This window comes from Brachyistius frenatus, unplaced genomic scaffold (assembly GCF_029030835.1).
Source record: "Brachyistius frenatus isolate BFR_SWC_R1_liver_20210118 unplaced genomic scaffold, ASM2903083v1 Contig_55, whole genome shotgun sequence".
Classification (NCBI taxonomy): domain Eukaryota; kingdom Metazoa; phylum Chordata; class Actinopteri; family Embiotocidae; genus Brachyistius; species Brachyistius frenatus.
Window position 1 is genome coordinate 2,159,883 of NW_027210654.1, and position 15,686 is coordinate 2,175,568.

The window sequence follows — 15,686 nt, forward strand, 5'->3', positions numbered from 1 at the left end:
ATGCATTTAAGAGAGCCTGGATGTGTGAATGCATCTGTGAAAGTGTTTATGTTTCTTAGGGGTGGGGCGTGTGGAATGAGAACAAATATTAAAAAAAAAAAAAGGTCTGCGTGTGTCTTTTAACCCCTCTAATGGGCAACTAATAAAAACTGTAAGTCATGTGTGGCCCAGATTTCTGAGACACAAAATCCTGTGGCTCCTATTAGGGCTCTGTGGGGGCAATTAAAATCACTATGGATCCAGATGAACACACTCTGGCAAACACACACACACACACAATGGCACATGAAGCCCCCACATGTAGTATTTGAGTGTGTTTAATTAAAGATGTTCATGACACGTAAAATGCAAGTCAAGTCTTGTTTTATCAATCAGAACAATGCCTGTCAAACCTCAGATCTCTGAGGGATGAGTCAAAGTTGAACATCCTCGATTGAGTTATGGTTCAGAAAACAAGAGAAAATCCTTCCTAGAACGATCAATGCAGATACAACTCTGTAATTACAATTTAGAAAATAGATAGAAATGAGGCTTATCAAATTTCCATGTTACATAAAATGTAACAGTCTTATTCAAAAACTAAAAGAAAACATTTTTCCTCAGAAACTGGACAGGGAAATATTGAAATATCCAGTGTGACAAACTGGACATTTACTAAAACAGAAGAGTAAATCAGTGTTTCACCTTAACATTCAATCCTGTTCAGATTAGTCCATGAGCTGTCACATGATACAGACCAGGTTCCTCTTGATGTTACTGGAGTTCATTTGAGCACACATTCCAGTTGTGAAATACAAGCCCTCATAAGCATGCATTAAATTGATTTCTTCTTTGGAGGAGCCGGCATCGATATTTGCCCTTGAATTTGTAACCTACTCCAGCTCCTTCACGTCACAATATATTATCTTTGAAACCTCTCTCTTTTCTCTCAATACGGCTTATGTTTTTTGGTTCTTTCTTTAGTTGATGTTTTTACTTTCGCAAAGGAGGTCGTGTTTTCGTTGGGGTTTGTTGGTTTGGTTGGTTGTCAGCAGAATTGTTAAGATTTGGTGGAAAGTTAAAACATGGTCCAAAAATAACCTATTCAATTTTTGAAGTGGATCAGAATCACGGGGCGGATCCACAAATTACTTTTCACCGTCATTACCATCGCAACATAGAGCATAACACACTAAACTGCTCTGTTAAAGCACCTGTGTCGCTAAATTTCTTGAAAATCTTACACTTAATGTGCTTTTTCAGGTCTGCTAGCTTAGCAATTAGTGATGGCTACTGTGTCCTCTCTGCTGCACAGTCAGATGTTTATTGTTTTCCTCTGCCTCCTTTAGTGATGGTATTTTGTAAAAAAAAAAAAAAAAAAAAAATTGTATTTTCGCAGGACTGGGGGCGAGTCTGAGCTGAATTTGAAGTGCGACTCTGCACCATTGAAAACAGCCCATCTGCAGTGCCAACTCATCGGGGCCCACCAGCCGGGGCGGCCTGTGCCAACGTAACCCCCGTTAGTCATCCTCCAGCAGGTCCTGGGCAGCAGAAAACCCAGGTTGGCAAAGCGACAGTAAGAAGTGTTGACTTGTGTTGTGATTTTGTCATTATATAAATCAAATTTTATCAAAAAATATCCAGTAGATAGCAGTAAAGTTCAATAGTGCCAAAACATAGGCGAATCCAGAAATACTCTATGTCCAATTATATATCCGCAGGTACCACTAATCCTCTGGGATACACATGTTCTTGTGGACAATTTTTTGGGGAATAAAAAGACATACAGTATATCCTACATCATATACTGTTCAATTTTTGTCAGCAACACTTTAATGTTTGCTCGCCCACACGGTAATTATCACTTCTTGGTTAAGTCAAGTCATTTTCCAACGTGCGCATACAACAGTAGAAGCAGCTTCCACCCACCCACTGCTAAAGCAAAGTTAAGTGTTAGAGCCTCTTCACTTTCAGACTAGGAGAGAGAATAAATTGTCTGTGCTTTTGATGTTGAAAGTTATCAAGGAGCACCTGTGATAGGGTCAAATACTTGACATGTGCATTTGCTAGCTAAAGTGTTTTGGTTTGTGAATATTTAGAAAAAAAAAACGTTTATATTCGTGGTGAATGCAGCAACCCAATGATTAACAAGAAATGATTTCAGGACTCCAAAGGCTGACTGCTCTGCGTCAAAGAGCTATGCTATTCAAGTTCAAGGACCACGTTTTGTTTTGTATTGTATCCTAGTTTTGGGTCATTCAAAATATTCAGTTAAAATGCATCCAAAGTGTTTGAGTTGAGGAATGAAAAGCGCAAAAACACATACAAATGACTAGCTTTTAAAAACATTCTTACTTCCTATGTTTCACAAATGACTTGCACTCTTGCAGCTACTAAATTTGACTGCTGATCTCCACTCGCTAGTTATTACAGATGTATTAAAAGTGGGAAATGTAGGCTGCCTGTTGTAAGTGTCACTGTTGCTAACGGCAATGAGTGGCTGGTCGTCACTGCTGCCTTAGAACTAATTACCCTTCCTTTGCCTTTGTGTTAATCTAACCTCATTATGAGTTTACTATATTTCATATGAGCTGAGAAGACCAGTTCCCTCATTATTATTTCCCCCCTTCCCACATGGCAACTTTCTCTGTCCTTGTCTTGGCAAAGTGGCAGCTCACCATGACGTAACCCACCCTGCGTTCCAAATCGCATACTATTCCTTTTCAGTTTGAGTATGTGCTGCAGCTACCCTTAAAAAGTATGTACTGTTGCATGTAGTACATATACAATTGGGGCATACTACTTCATCCTATATATGCACCTTGAACTTTGACCCTCTTTGTCATATCTATTGCAATCCGTAGCGCGACATTTGAAGTAAAAAGAAAAAGGATGCAATTTGGAATGATGTATATGTAAATTGGGTAAAATTGAAAGAACAATTTGGTTACCAACATAAAATACAGGTAAAAATCTGATTCTACAAACATAAAAAGCACAGATGAACATAAGCTGCAATCCAAACAGAAAGAAAATCAGTGTTGTACACGTTGTTGACTGATTATGTTTTTGATTTTAGGGTTTTGAAGCTACTTTTAAACCTGTATGTTGCCAGTCGTCTCTGATAAAATAGCAAGGTTCAGTGACCAAAATGGCACGTCAAATCTCAAAGACAAAAATATCTCCGTCAACTGTTCCAGGTGCCTTCTGTACACTCTGTAGCTCGCTGAAAAGGACACTCTCTCTTCTCCTCTGGCTCCATTAGAAATAATTATCTCCAATCGATCTTCCAGTCCCTCTGCGGAACAACGACATGAGCTTGTCTCAGCTGCGTCAGCCTTCAATTGTCTGTCGACTGTGTGTGTGTGTGTGTGTGTGTGTGTGTGTGTGTGTGTGTGTGTGTGTGTGTGTGTGTGTGTGTGTGTGTGTGTGTGTGTGTGTGTGTGTGTGTGTGTGTGTGTGTGTGTGTGTGTGTGTGTGTACGACCTGTATATCTCAGGTCTGTGAGGTACATTGTTAGACTTGTGACAGCCATCCAGAGCTTCTGCAATGCTGTAGGTGAACTTGCCCCAGTGCAGCAGTGGAGCGTGTCCCCTGGTGGGACTCCAGGAAAGGTAGAAAAGCCCTCTTTTAAGCGGCCGCAGCCACAGTGGGGACTGTAATGGTAAATGCACTGATAAACAACCACCCGGTGTGACTCTACTGCGGCGTGAAAAACCAAGCCGTCAGTATGGGGGCCACCACAGCGGAAAATTGTGTCCAGTAAAGCGTGCAAGGTGAGGAGAGGATGTGACAGTAAAGACATGCAATCCTAATGAAAATCAAATCCAGTCAGCTCACTTCTCGGGGAATCTCTGCGGCAGAAAGCCTATAGAGCAGCTGAATCTCCCCTATGGTTGATAAGAGAGGTGAAGTCCAGATAATGAGGCCAGGTCCATAATGCGGGGGCATATCACTGTTGTCAGGTGAAAACCTGGTATCTCAAAGACATAATCATTTCCTGTGGTGGAAAACAGACTTGATTTTAATGACAACCGTGCATTGTTTTCAGTTCTTTGAATCAACCACAGCATACTGTATGCGTGCGGAAGGGGTGTACTTGCCTTGCCAGGCCTCAGCCAAGGCTATCTTTACAGTCATTACCGCAGCCCTCCCATGAGAATTACAGCCACCATCTTCACCAAGAGCCCTTACATGTACTTGCAAACAGCTAACCATGCACATATGCAGATGGATCGCTCCACGCGCTAAGCTCCATGTTTTAATTACTTCACGTCTGCGGGACAAATTCCTGCGTGGACGACCCAAAGCAGGAACTCCCCAATGCGATCCGAGTCCTGTTTCAAAGAGTCTCTTCACATCAAAGTGTGACACGAAAAGTGAACAACAATTTAACTGTCGTCTAATAGATCGCTTATACACGACATGGCATTTATGGTGATCATGTGAACTCTCGTAGGGAGAGTGCTGCTAGTATCAGTACGACGACCGAAAGCAGACCAAGAAGAAATAACAGGGTGATCAAAGAGACTGTCATCACTAAAAAAAAAAAAATCTTCACATTCGCCTTTCCAGTTTCGACAACAATGTTTCATTTTCCCAAGGAATAGCCTACGGCCTCTTACTAACACTCTGCTCAAGTGGGCTTTTTGTCAATGGCATCCAAGCAACGGGAAGATGAGAATCCTTTGAAATTAAGACAGCCCTGTGTAAGAAACTGGAAAGCATTGAAAGTGCCTAATACAGCAGCACCGCAATGTTTCCCCGCATGAATATTGCATTAGTTTAACATGAACGTGAGGATCATAAGGACACCACTCAAAGGGAGTTCAAACTTCTTCAGAGTACAGTAAAAACCAGAACATAAAGCTGTCATGGATGAGGTCGCTACCAATTCCCTTTGCCTTTTCTTTTCCACTTAATTATTTTTGCCCCATCATTTATTTCATTTGTAGGCTCAAAGCCGCGGACCTGCCCGCATTAATATGAGATAAACCTCTGAATGGAGAGCGACATTAATTGTGTCTAAAGGAATTCGACTGAAGTGGCAGGCCCCTCTGTCAGTGGCAGGCAGAAGTTGGCTCTCTCATTCCACCCCACATGCTGACATCAAAAGCAATAAGTGGGAAGAGCTATTCTAATTGCCTTGAAGCGACCTGCCTGCGTAGGCACCAATATAGTGCTTTGTGTGCTCACTTCAAATGAGTCCTGCAATTCCTGTCTATTTCTTGACAGTCAAGTTCAAGAGTTCAAATGGCCACTCTACCTCTACAGAGCACCTTTTCAAAAACACCGTTAGCGGGGATGCATGCTGGCACACATGCACAAGCAAACACGCTCCCAAAAACCCATGTACACACCTACACATGCACACAACGGTTTAAACACTAAGTGGATCTGAGTGGTAATTATCCCTGACAGCCCTCCAAAGAATAGCTGGCATTTTGTCGCCATCTAGGCAGCAGGGGCAGTACTGCATGCACCAGGGCAGGCAACTCTCTCCCACCTGATGCCTCTTGCAACAGTGAAGCGGTGATAGTAGAGCACAGGGAGGGTGAACAGATGGACAGCGTTAGATGCAAAAGAACATCCTGCTGTCTCGTTCATTATCCACCACGTGAAAAGAAGACCAGAAAGAAACAGGAGAACTGAAGAAACCAATGTGGGCTGATGCGAAGAAAAAATAGGTAAAGAAGTGCTCTGGAGCAGCAAAGACAACAACAACAACAAAAAAGATAAAGTGAGGAACCCGGAGTGAGTTCTTGCGAAATCAAGAAGACCTTCTCAGCTATCAGTTCCGTTTAACAGCAGAGAGGGATTTGATTACTTCAAAGACACTCGCAGAACACGGAGAGAAGTGAGAAACCCCAGAGTGACGTTGGGAGAGAATGAGAAAGTAGGGCTGATGCCTTCAAACAATCACATCACATGCTGCAGGAGTATGGCGCCACATCAGAGAACCTCTTTCCACTGGAGCTTTTTAAAACATTGTTAAAGTGAAGGCGAGGATATATCATATTTTATAATTACCCAGCTATAAGACAACATGCAGCACTCAGGGCTGCCTTAATAGTCACAACAAAGGTGCAGCTGTGTTTATCTTTTGCAATAAACGACAAAAAAAAAAAAAAGCGTTTGATGTGTTTTCCTAATACTGACAAATAACTCATTCAAAACAAGTGTTGATATAGAATAATTACCGGGAAGAATACAACAATCACAGCGGATTAGGAAGCTAGAAATGAGTAGCTTTGTTAATGTGCGATGGTTAGGAGAAATACTTTGTGCGCATGCGTGTTCGCATGTGTGCAAAAAGGATGCACTCCAAACAGCATCCATGATTAATAAGCATGACACAAGTCTTCGCCACCAACGAATCTTCTGTAGCCGTCTTTGCTTTGGGTTTCAACAAATGGGACATATAGACAAATGTACATATACAGACACATTCTACTGCAATGTACATGCAACACCTAAACCAACAAGTTTACGTGTATTTACAGCTATCCCTGTTTTTCTGGCATTCCAGTGTACATTTCCCGACAACATACTGTAATAACTGCTTTACGGGGAATTCCTATAACATATTTCTCAATTGGTAAAGTTGCTAAAAGAAACATCAGAGGTTAAATGAACTGAGTTACCACTTTTCTCACCTGCTCATTTTGAGCAAGGAAAAACTCTCAATCAGTGTGCCGGAGGTGGAGCAATCTACAGGGGCTAGTGCAAGATAAGCATCCAGCAGGCCATGCATCACATGCTCACGGCTGAGTGTTCAGATATACTCACAGAGATTTCTAGACCTCATTAAACTCCCCCCAAAAAATTCAACCCAGGCAAAAATCTTTTCAGGTGTTGATCTGAATTTGTGTGTGAAGCCTAACTGGGGCTGAGTCAGCATAAAAACCTAGTGGTGTGTTCCCACCCCAAGGTGCTTATTAGAGCAGATAACTGTTTGGATAGTGAATTTCCCTCCCTACTGCTCCATTTAGTTTGATAAGTGCGTGTAAACAGGAGGGCAGGGTAAGCAGGAGCCCATTTTTCATCCTTGAATATGCAGACAAGAAGCCCAAGTCATGTGTTTCTTGTGCATCTATTTCAGTGGAACTTCTCACCAAGTGACCAGTAACTCACTGCTGTTGCAGGACCACAGACAAAAAAGGGACACTGCCTCTGTGATTTTGGAAATCCAAAGGACCAAAAACCTATTGCCAAACTGCGGCGGCCGAGGAAGCCGCAGCTGTTGCCGAAAGCTGTAATATACAAATGCAATATTTTCCGCTAAATACCAGTATACAACTGTAAAATAAAAGCCATCGGTATGTTTATTATGTGCATTCCTTTTTAGGTAAAATAACCCAACGAAGCTGGTACATCTGTTGGCAGGTGATACAATGAAGTGCTACGGTTATTTTTGGCAAGTGCACGATGCCAGTATGCAACACTACCCAGTTCAAATTCTAACACTACAAAAGTAAGTGTACTAACATGTAAGTATACTAAGTATGTGAATTGAGACACAGCCCCTTACTCTGCCTTACTCCCACAAACTCTAAAACTGGGCAAAGGGGTGTTGAGTCGGGCGCTGAAACCTGCAGGCAGTTAATCAACAGGGACCTGCCACTCAAAGCAGTCATACCCTTAATAATGCATGAATTTAAACATTAATACAATTTAAGATGGTGTTTTTTGTACAACACTGTAAACATGTTCATATCTGCTGCAAAGTTGGACATGGGGGGGGGGGATCTGTGGGGATTAACTTGTTACTAGAGCCAGCCTGAAGTGGCCATTTGAAGAGCTTTACTTTTTGGCACTATGGTGTTGGCTTCCCTTTCCTGCCCTGGAGGTTAGTACTTGAGCAGGACACGTCTATCTGCAGAAACTCTACCAAAGAGAGACTCACCAACCAATGCTCATGAAAAATAAATCAAGTGCAGCTGGCAGAAATCTCCATCACCACTTTTGACCCTGTGGCTACAATTAACAATGCAGTCAGTGATGAAAAGCTAGCTACTCGGTGATCTATGCTAAGTGGCTCCTATTCAGGTCTCAAGAATGGTCTGCAACGCATCCATTACCTTAACTAAATAAGAGATGCTTCGCGCCAACAACTGAGCACTGAAAGGCTAATGCAACTTCCAGTACAGTATCACTGCCTGCTACTATCGTCAGTAAAACTGCTCTGGTGGAAGAAACAGGACCCTGCAGTACCAGCCTTTTTACATGAATACTCCCACTGTGCTGCTGGCGGCTTCACACACTTTGTGGCAATAGAGAGGAGTCATCGCAATCATGCTGAAAAAAGAAACTCGTTCCTCCTGCCAAACATAGTCTCATACTTGCGAGTGTGTGACAGAAAAAGAGAGGGGTCGACATATCTGGATGTTTGCGAGTGTGGAAAAGAGACAGACAAACAGAGTGGCTGAATGCCTCATGAATATCTGTCATGTGTTACAGAGGGTGTTTGTTAGAGCGGATGGTGGACGGGGAAGACGAGGAGGAGGCGGCAGAGAGACGGAGAAAGTGAGGAAACAGCCAGAGAAGGGGTGTGTGTGTGTGTGTGTGTGTGTGTGTGTGTGTGTGTGTGTGTGTGTGTGTGTGTGTGTGTGTGTGTGTGTGTGTGTGTGTCACGTCCTGCTTTCTCACACACTTTCGGTTTTGTATGTGGTTGTCAGTGTGCGCAGCTGCTTTTCTGTTATCCATTATCTCAACCCGGGCACCTATATGTCTCTTTTGTCTGTCGGTCACTCACTTTATCTGTGCGCCTGTTCATCTGCTTGTCTGACCACAAAATTGACAAAAGGAGAACAAACTCCGATGAAAACTTGATCAACTGGAGGGACAGCGTCGTATTGTACCACTGTGTCCTTCACACATGGTTACTGAGGTCTTTTGTGTGTGTGTGTGTGTGTGTGTGTGTGTGTGTGTGTGTGTGTGTGTGTGTGTGTGTGTGTGTGTCTTTACTCACAATAAACCATTAATCCACTCTCCTATGATGCAGGGTTTTCCTTTTTTTTTCTTTTTTTTTTTTTTTCCACTTGGCACATTTCACGATTAAAACACGCAACGTCCACTGGCGTTTTGCATAATTAGGCCACTTATATCAAATGTAGGCAGGTTCTAATGGAGCGCTGAGGGGACATATTTACTTTAATTACTACTCACATTATCTCTATACCTCATCCTCCCGCTCGCTACATCGTCCTCTCATCTACTCCCGTCCTCCGGAGAGCGCAGTGGCAACATCAAGGGAAAGAAGATTGAAGAAGACTGTTTCCCTCAAAGGTCACACCCTCCCTCAGTGGAGTTAAGATAGCGTTTGACCTTATAGCCCATTACAGCGCAGAGCTGCTCAACCACAGTCGCAGGGGAACACACAGAATAAGAAACTCAGTGTCTGTGTTTCAGACTCTCCCCAGTTAAAAGGAATCAGTGCACAGATGTGTGTGTGTGTGTGTGTGTGTGTGTGTGTGTGTGTGTGTGTGTGTGTGTGTGTGTGTGTGTGTGTGTGTGTGTGTGTGTGTGTGTGTGTGTGTGTGTGTGTGTGTGTGTGTGTGTGTGTGTGTGTGTGTTTACCCAGTATCATGGCAAAACGTGAAATAGACACGCCGGTCCACTCTGGCAAAAGGTGAGATAGCCACGGTTTGGGCTGTCTAGGGGTGAAAGTTACACATTTTGAAAGTGTGAAACTTGCACGTAAATGTCACGTGACCAATGTCCCGCAACAGAGGCAACAAGGGAATTTTTTGGGGGGGGCTTTATTAGGAGGCAGGATGAACAATGTTTTTGTCCAATTGTTTTTTGTTTCCTAATCCCAAACATCTTGTCTTTCCCTAACGTCAACCGTGTGCTTATTTAACCCCAACCACGTGTTTTAGCTATATCATTTTCCTGTAAATCACACGGCTCTACGCATGCAGTAGGTTTCATTTTCATAGACTGCAGTAAAACTGTGTAACTTTCACACCTAGACAGGCCAGTGCGTGGTTATTTCACATTTTGCTGCAGTGGACCGGCGTGTTTATTTCACGATTTGCCGTGCTACTGGGATGGTGTGTGTCCCTATGTGTCCAGTTGGGTTAAAATGGTGCATGCTTGTCGGGTGTTATACTTGCACATGGTGTGTTTTTTTGACAGGAACCTTTTCACATTTTCTGTCAATAATAGTTGAGTCCCAAATAAAAAAATAAAAAAAAACCATCTCCAAAGAGCACTCTAACACCACAGACTGTGGTTGGCTTTTTTTGTGTGGTTGCTTTCACACAGGAAACATACTGGAGAGTCAGTTTGCCAGAATAACCACAGTACAACTGCCAGGGTACATTTACTGTAGATAACAAATTCAGGACAAAGTCTTCTTTCTCTTGTACCACTCCTATGATTCCTTTGATTCGGAGTGTTTGTGCGCCTTCTGCAGGGTGCATAATTGCAAACTTTTCTGCAATTTTCCTAAATTATAACTCTTTACTTTGGCAGTTGTTCTGCGGGGAATGAAACACCAGGCAGCTCGAGATGGACGGAAGGAGAAGAAAAGCGAGGACGTGTGAGGACGGGTGAGGAGGTGAGAAAGGGGCATGAAAGAATGAAAGCACCCTGCCTAAATGACGGGCATACCTCATTAGTGTCTTCATTAGACTTGGCTTGTCATACTGTCGCTCTTTAACTCGACTCCTCTGTATAATTTTTTTAAAGTCCATTCCTGAAACAGCACTCATGGTAGCAGTGGGATGGCAGGTCTAAAAAGGACACTCCGCGGAGACTATATAAGGTCTTTATGAATGGAAAATATACCTATAATATACATTAGATATGACTCAACCTAGAAGTGGATATTTAAAGACTATGCTGAACACATCATATATTGCTACATAACTACACATTATGTGCGTTTTTCTCATATCTCACACTTGGTGCTGCACTCGCAAATAATAAATTGCCCTGATTTAGCAGGAATGAAAATGCTAGAACAATAAGAGAGAGCCAAGTTGGGTGGGAGGGGGTGGGGTGGGGGGTGGGGGGGTCAAAGAGAAGCAAAAAATTACTAAATGTGAATGTTTGTGTCAAGGCTCTGCGTGTATTTGTGTATGTATGTGTCACCACGAAGGTCAGCCCTTTCTATGAGTATCAGGACACCATGGCAACCCTCAGTCTTCAACACCACACTTTCAAAAAAATGTTTTCCCTGAGACCATGACCTTCCTCCTCATCTCTATCTGCCCCCCCCCCCCCTCTCTCTCTCTCTCTCTCTTTGTGTCTGCAGTGGCTTAAACGGGAAGTTTTTACAGTCCGTTGGTCACTGTGCCCGTAAACGTCCGTGACAGCAAATCTTCCGGCGGACACGCCCAGGTACCGGCCCAGAATGTAAACCGAGAATATAACTGTCATCCTCCGCTGGTGAGAGGGAGGGAGTGAAGTGAGAAAACAGCTGTGGATGGTGGATCGAGTTTGGTAAATCACATTAATTAAGGTAAGCGAGTACTTTCACAGGTTGGAGATGGCATGAAACACACTGAAGAAAAAAAAAAAAAAAAAGTATGGGACAAAGACATGAAGGAGAAATCACAGAAGGAAAGGGAGAAAAGAAGAATGGAAGAAAAATGCTTCCACCTGCAGCTGTGCTGCGCTTATTCTGAATCATTGCTCCACCTGGAGAGAGACTGCTTAGCGTTCCATTTGGAAAGCAGGGATTTATTACCAGGGAGGGGGCTGCTGGTGGTGTGTGTGTGTGTGTGTGTGTGTGTGTGTGTGTGTGTGTGTGTGTGTGTGTGTGTGTGTGTGTGTGTGTGTGTGTGTGTGTGTGTGTGTGTGTGTGTGTGTGTGTGTGTGTGTGTGTGTGTGCCCATATGTGTGTTAGGTGGTGGGAGGAAGGCAGGTGTGTGTGGTATCTCATTTCGGAGAGGAACTTGGCTCCCTACCGGAGCATCTATAAACAAGAGTACCGCGTTGGAGCCCACACATGGTGAGATACCTGTGGTTCTGAGAGGTAGAAGGCAGGATGGCATTTTTTTGTGTGTGTGTGTGGATGATGGGTCACGTACAATACGTGTTTGTAATCACATGCTGCATCAAATGTGCATGCATTAATTCTAAGTGGCAACCAGCAGTGACGTCGCCCGTTGATTTCTGAACGGCCGTTATGAAGTCTCGAGTAGGGATTTGGCTGGCGTCATCTTGCTAGTTCTGAGCGGTTTGGAGTGACCATATTTGGACAAGCTGGGGTGTGTGTGTGGGGGGGAGTGGAGGGGGGTGGGTGACTCGATTTGATTGGAAACCTGACGATTACTACGTCCCGCCCACTGATAGCCGTAATCTGACTGCACCACAGGCCTGCCAATCAAACAGACACACCCCTGAAAAACACGCCTTTCCTTTTTAAGGTTTATTTTCTAAATAATATTTTCAGATGGACCGCCAGAAAACTAACAACAAGGTGCGACTTTAGCTAACAACACCGAAAAAAACTTAAAGCAGACAGTACTTAGAATTTTATGAAACTAGTTGAATGGGAGTCAATCTAGCCGGAGGCTTTTTGGAGGCGACCTCTGGTGGCCCTCATCGGTATTGCAGCTTAAAGCACTTCCGCATCGGCCTCATTGTTCAGACCCGGAAGCTACGGCCACTTTTATATAAAGTCTGTGGTTAATTCCTGTTCAGATTGGACAGCATATTTCTTAAGGGGAAAGTAATGTGCTGTTTTTGTCTCTGTGGCATGCATCAATCTGTGTCGATTCATTTCTTCAAATCATTTACATTCGGGGCCTTTAAAACACACAACTACCAATTAGGATGGGACAGCGGAGGATAGAGATTCCCACGTGGAGCTCAGTCAGACTGTAAATCAGCTAACCTGAAGTACGGGCCAAAGTAGAGCCAGAATCATACATCAACCTGCTAGAAATCTGGCACTGTGTTTTGAGTGGGTGTGTCTTTTAGAGAACCTCCACAGCTGTAAACATGTGAGGAAACAAAGATTTAAAAAAAAAAGGAAAAAAAAGCACTTATAGCTTTGAAGACATTTCACAGGTGTCTATCCTGGAATCTTGTCGATTTAAAGCCTTTTCACAAATAATACAGGTGTGTGTGTGTGTGCGGCTGCAACGTATGTGTGTGTGTGTGTGTGTGTGTGTGTGTGTGTGTGTGTGTGTGTGTGTGTGTGTGTGTGTGTGTGTGTGTGTGTGTGTGTGTGTGCGCGCGCGCGCCAGAGAGGGTAGCACCTAATTAATAAAATAGGGAGTTAAATGATTTCTTTCAAAGCACTATTAGCCTGAATCATCATCACCACCGATCAAAAGATCAGAAGACTGAACTTACAGTGTGGGAAATTAACCTATTGGCTCTTCCAATTAAAAGTGAATAATGCACAGCAGAAAGTGTGTGCTAAACCTACACAGGTCAAACAAGAAATACCAAACAAGCCGTGCTGTCTGCTGCCTCCCAGTACACTCAGATGAGTGAGAGAGAGAGAGAGAGAGAGAGAGAGAGAGAGAGAGAGAGAGAGAGAGAGAGAGAGAAGAGAGGGGAGCAGCAAGACAACACAGAGTTTCCCAAATGAGCTGTTTGCCTGCCACGCTTCAGGGCTCTCCCATTGTTGCTCTGTTTAGAAATAGTCTCAGCCAGGTTGCTTTAAAATTAGCTTGCTGCTTAAACCTTTGCAGCGCGACAACCGGAGCAGAGGCTGTCATTAGAGTGATTTAACAATGGGAACGTGTGATGATCTTCGGGAAAGGTTTGAAGGAAGTCCGAGGGAGCATCATCCGTGCAGCGGGACTCATCCTTGCTTAAGGGCACATGGGCAGGGCAACAACTTTACACACACACACACACACACACACACACACACACACACACACACACACACACACACACACACACTGAAGATTTTGAAGCCAAAAATGTGACAAAAGTGTTAAGGAATGCCTTAAAATAAAAAAATAAAAATGCATGTCTCGCTGCCCTTCTTCGTCCTCCTCTAAAAAAAAAAAATTGATTGGCAGAAACAGCTGTTCCACGTTACCTAATTCCTTCCCCATATTAAAGTCAGATCAAACGGACGAGTGGCTTTATCACAGTGGGAATTAAGGCTTTATTAAATATCTCGAGAGAGCCCAAGTCTAGGGAGACCAAATAGACCGAGTAAAATACTCTAAGAGGTGACACAAATACCACACCAGAGCGGCCAAGTTAATTCCCTGCCTCTCTCTTTCTGACACCCCCCGCCGCCTTTTTCCTGCCTCCTCTCCACTCTCCTCCATGCTCCTGTTTGCTTCACACACACGCACGCGCGCGCGCACACACACACACACACACACACACACACACACACACACACACACACACACACACACGCGCGCGCACACACACAAGCCCAAAAGAAACGCACAAGTTGGTGGCTGAGCGGAATATAGATGCGACTGGAGACAAGAGCTGGAGCCGTGATTTGCACATAGACATAGGATACACCCTTGCGCTCTCTTTTCCCCTCTCTCAGCACCCTTCTTCTCCATCCTCTGTTTCTCTCTGCCCCTCTTTTTTTTTTCTCTCTCTCTCTCTCTCTCTCGGAAATGTGAGAGGCATTCCTGAAGTGAAGGAGCACTGCAGATTGCCAGAGCCGACTCTCTCTGCCCCAAACTCGGTGCCATAAATGGCATCCGTGCGCGCAAGAAGGGGACTTAAACGGGGATAAACTTAGCTCTCTGACACGGCACAGACGGATCCGGCCGTGCCGGTGAAAGGCACCGCGTGTCCTTTGCAGACTCGGGACAAACTTGACAAGCTCTTATGATTGCGCAATGAGCACAAGAGTAGTCCGAGCGAGACTAGAAGGAGATCGCAAAACAGTCTCCAAATCCCCTCCACACACACACTCTCTCTCTCTCTCTCTCTCTCTCTCTCTCTCTCTCTCTCTCTCACACACACACACACACACACACACACACACACACACACACACACACACACACACACACACACACACACACACACTCAGCTTTTCTGCCTTACCTGGTGGAAGAGGAAAGCCAAGAGGATGCGGACTCCAATCTCCATGGTAGGCTCAATTTCTCTGGGTGTGAAACACGAACAGATTCAAGACAGGGTGATAGAGGCTGGGTCAGCTCTGCTCATAATTCCACTGTCCAACCGCCGGAGAAAGAGAGGAAAGCTTTTCGCCGTGAGCCGCCGGCTGCCAACTTCCCCAAATACAACTGCAGTCTGATCAGCAAAGCGCTGGATGGTGAAGGCGAGACCACGACCAATAGATTTATGAGTAGGACAGAGAGGAGGGGGGGGGGGGGAGACGGAGGGGGAGAGAGAGAGGAGTGGTGGTGGAGCTGGTGGTGCTGAGGGTGGGGGGGGGGTGGAGTTTCGTCACTATCTGAGGGTCAGCATCTCCCAATCTGCTTTTGGCACGAATTTAGACGCCCAATTAATTGGTGGAGTTTTGAAAATGATCGGCAGGTGCAGCAGCAGATCTCGAGGATTCATCACCATCACGCGAATCATGTGCCGTTTATTTCCTCATCAGACAGGTTTATACCCTCCCAGCCCTCTCAACACAAGCATCTATAATCCGTCTCCTTTTTAAAGATGATATACGGATTCTGTCATTTTATATTTGATGCGAGCGCGAGGGCGCGCGGGAAGCCTCTATTTTAATGCATCCTGTGAACTCACACAATAGTGGCGATGCCTGCGGGGCACCCTGG

General features: G+C 44.4%; 1 protein-coding gene across 1 annotated transcript in view; it reads right to left on the reverse strand.

The window, feature by feature from the left end:
• Window positions 1-15,215, reverse strand: part of cdh13 (cadherin 13, H-cadherin (heart)) — a 315,876-nt gene extending 300,661 nt beyond the window's left edge. The window contains exon 1 of the mRNA XM_069705349.1: window positions 14,983-15,215. Coding sequence (XP_069561450.1) covers window positions 14,983-15,027 — 45 coding nt within the window. The 5' untranslated portion in view covers window positions 15,028-15,215. The remainder of the gene's footprint in view (window positions 1-14,982) is intronic.
• Between the last annotated feature and the right edge of the window lie 471 nt (window positions 15,216-15,686).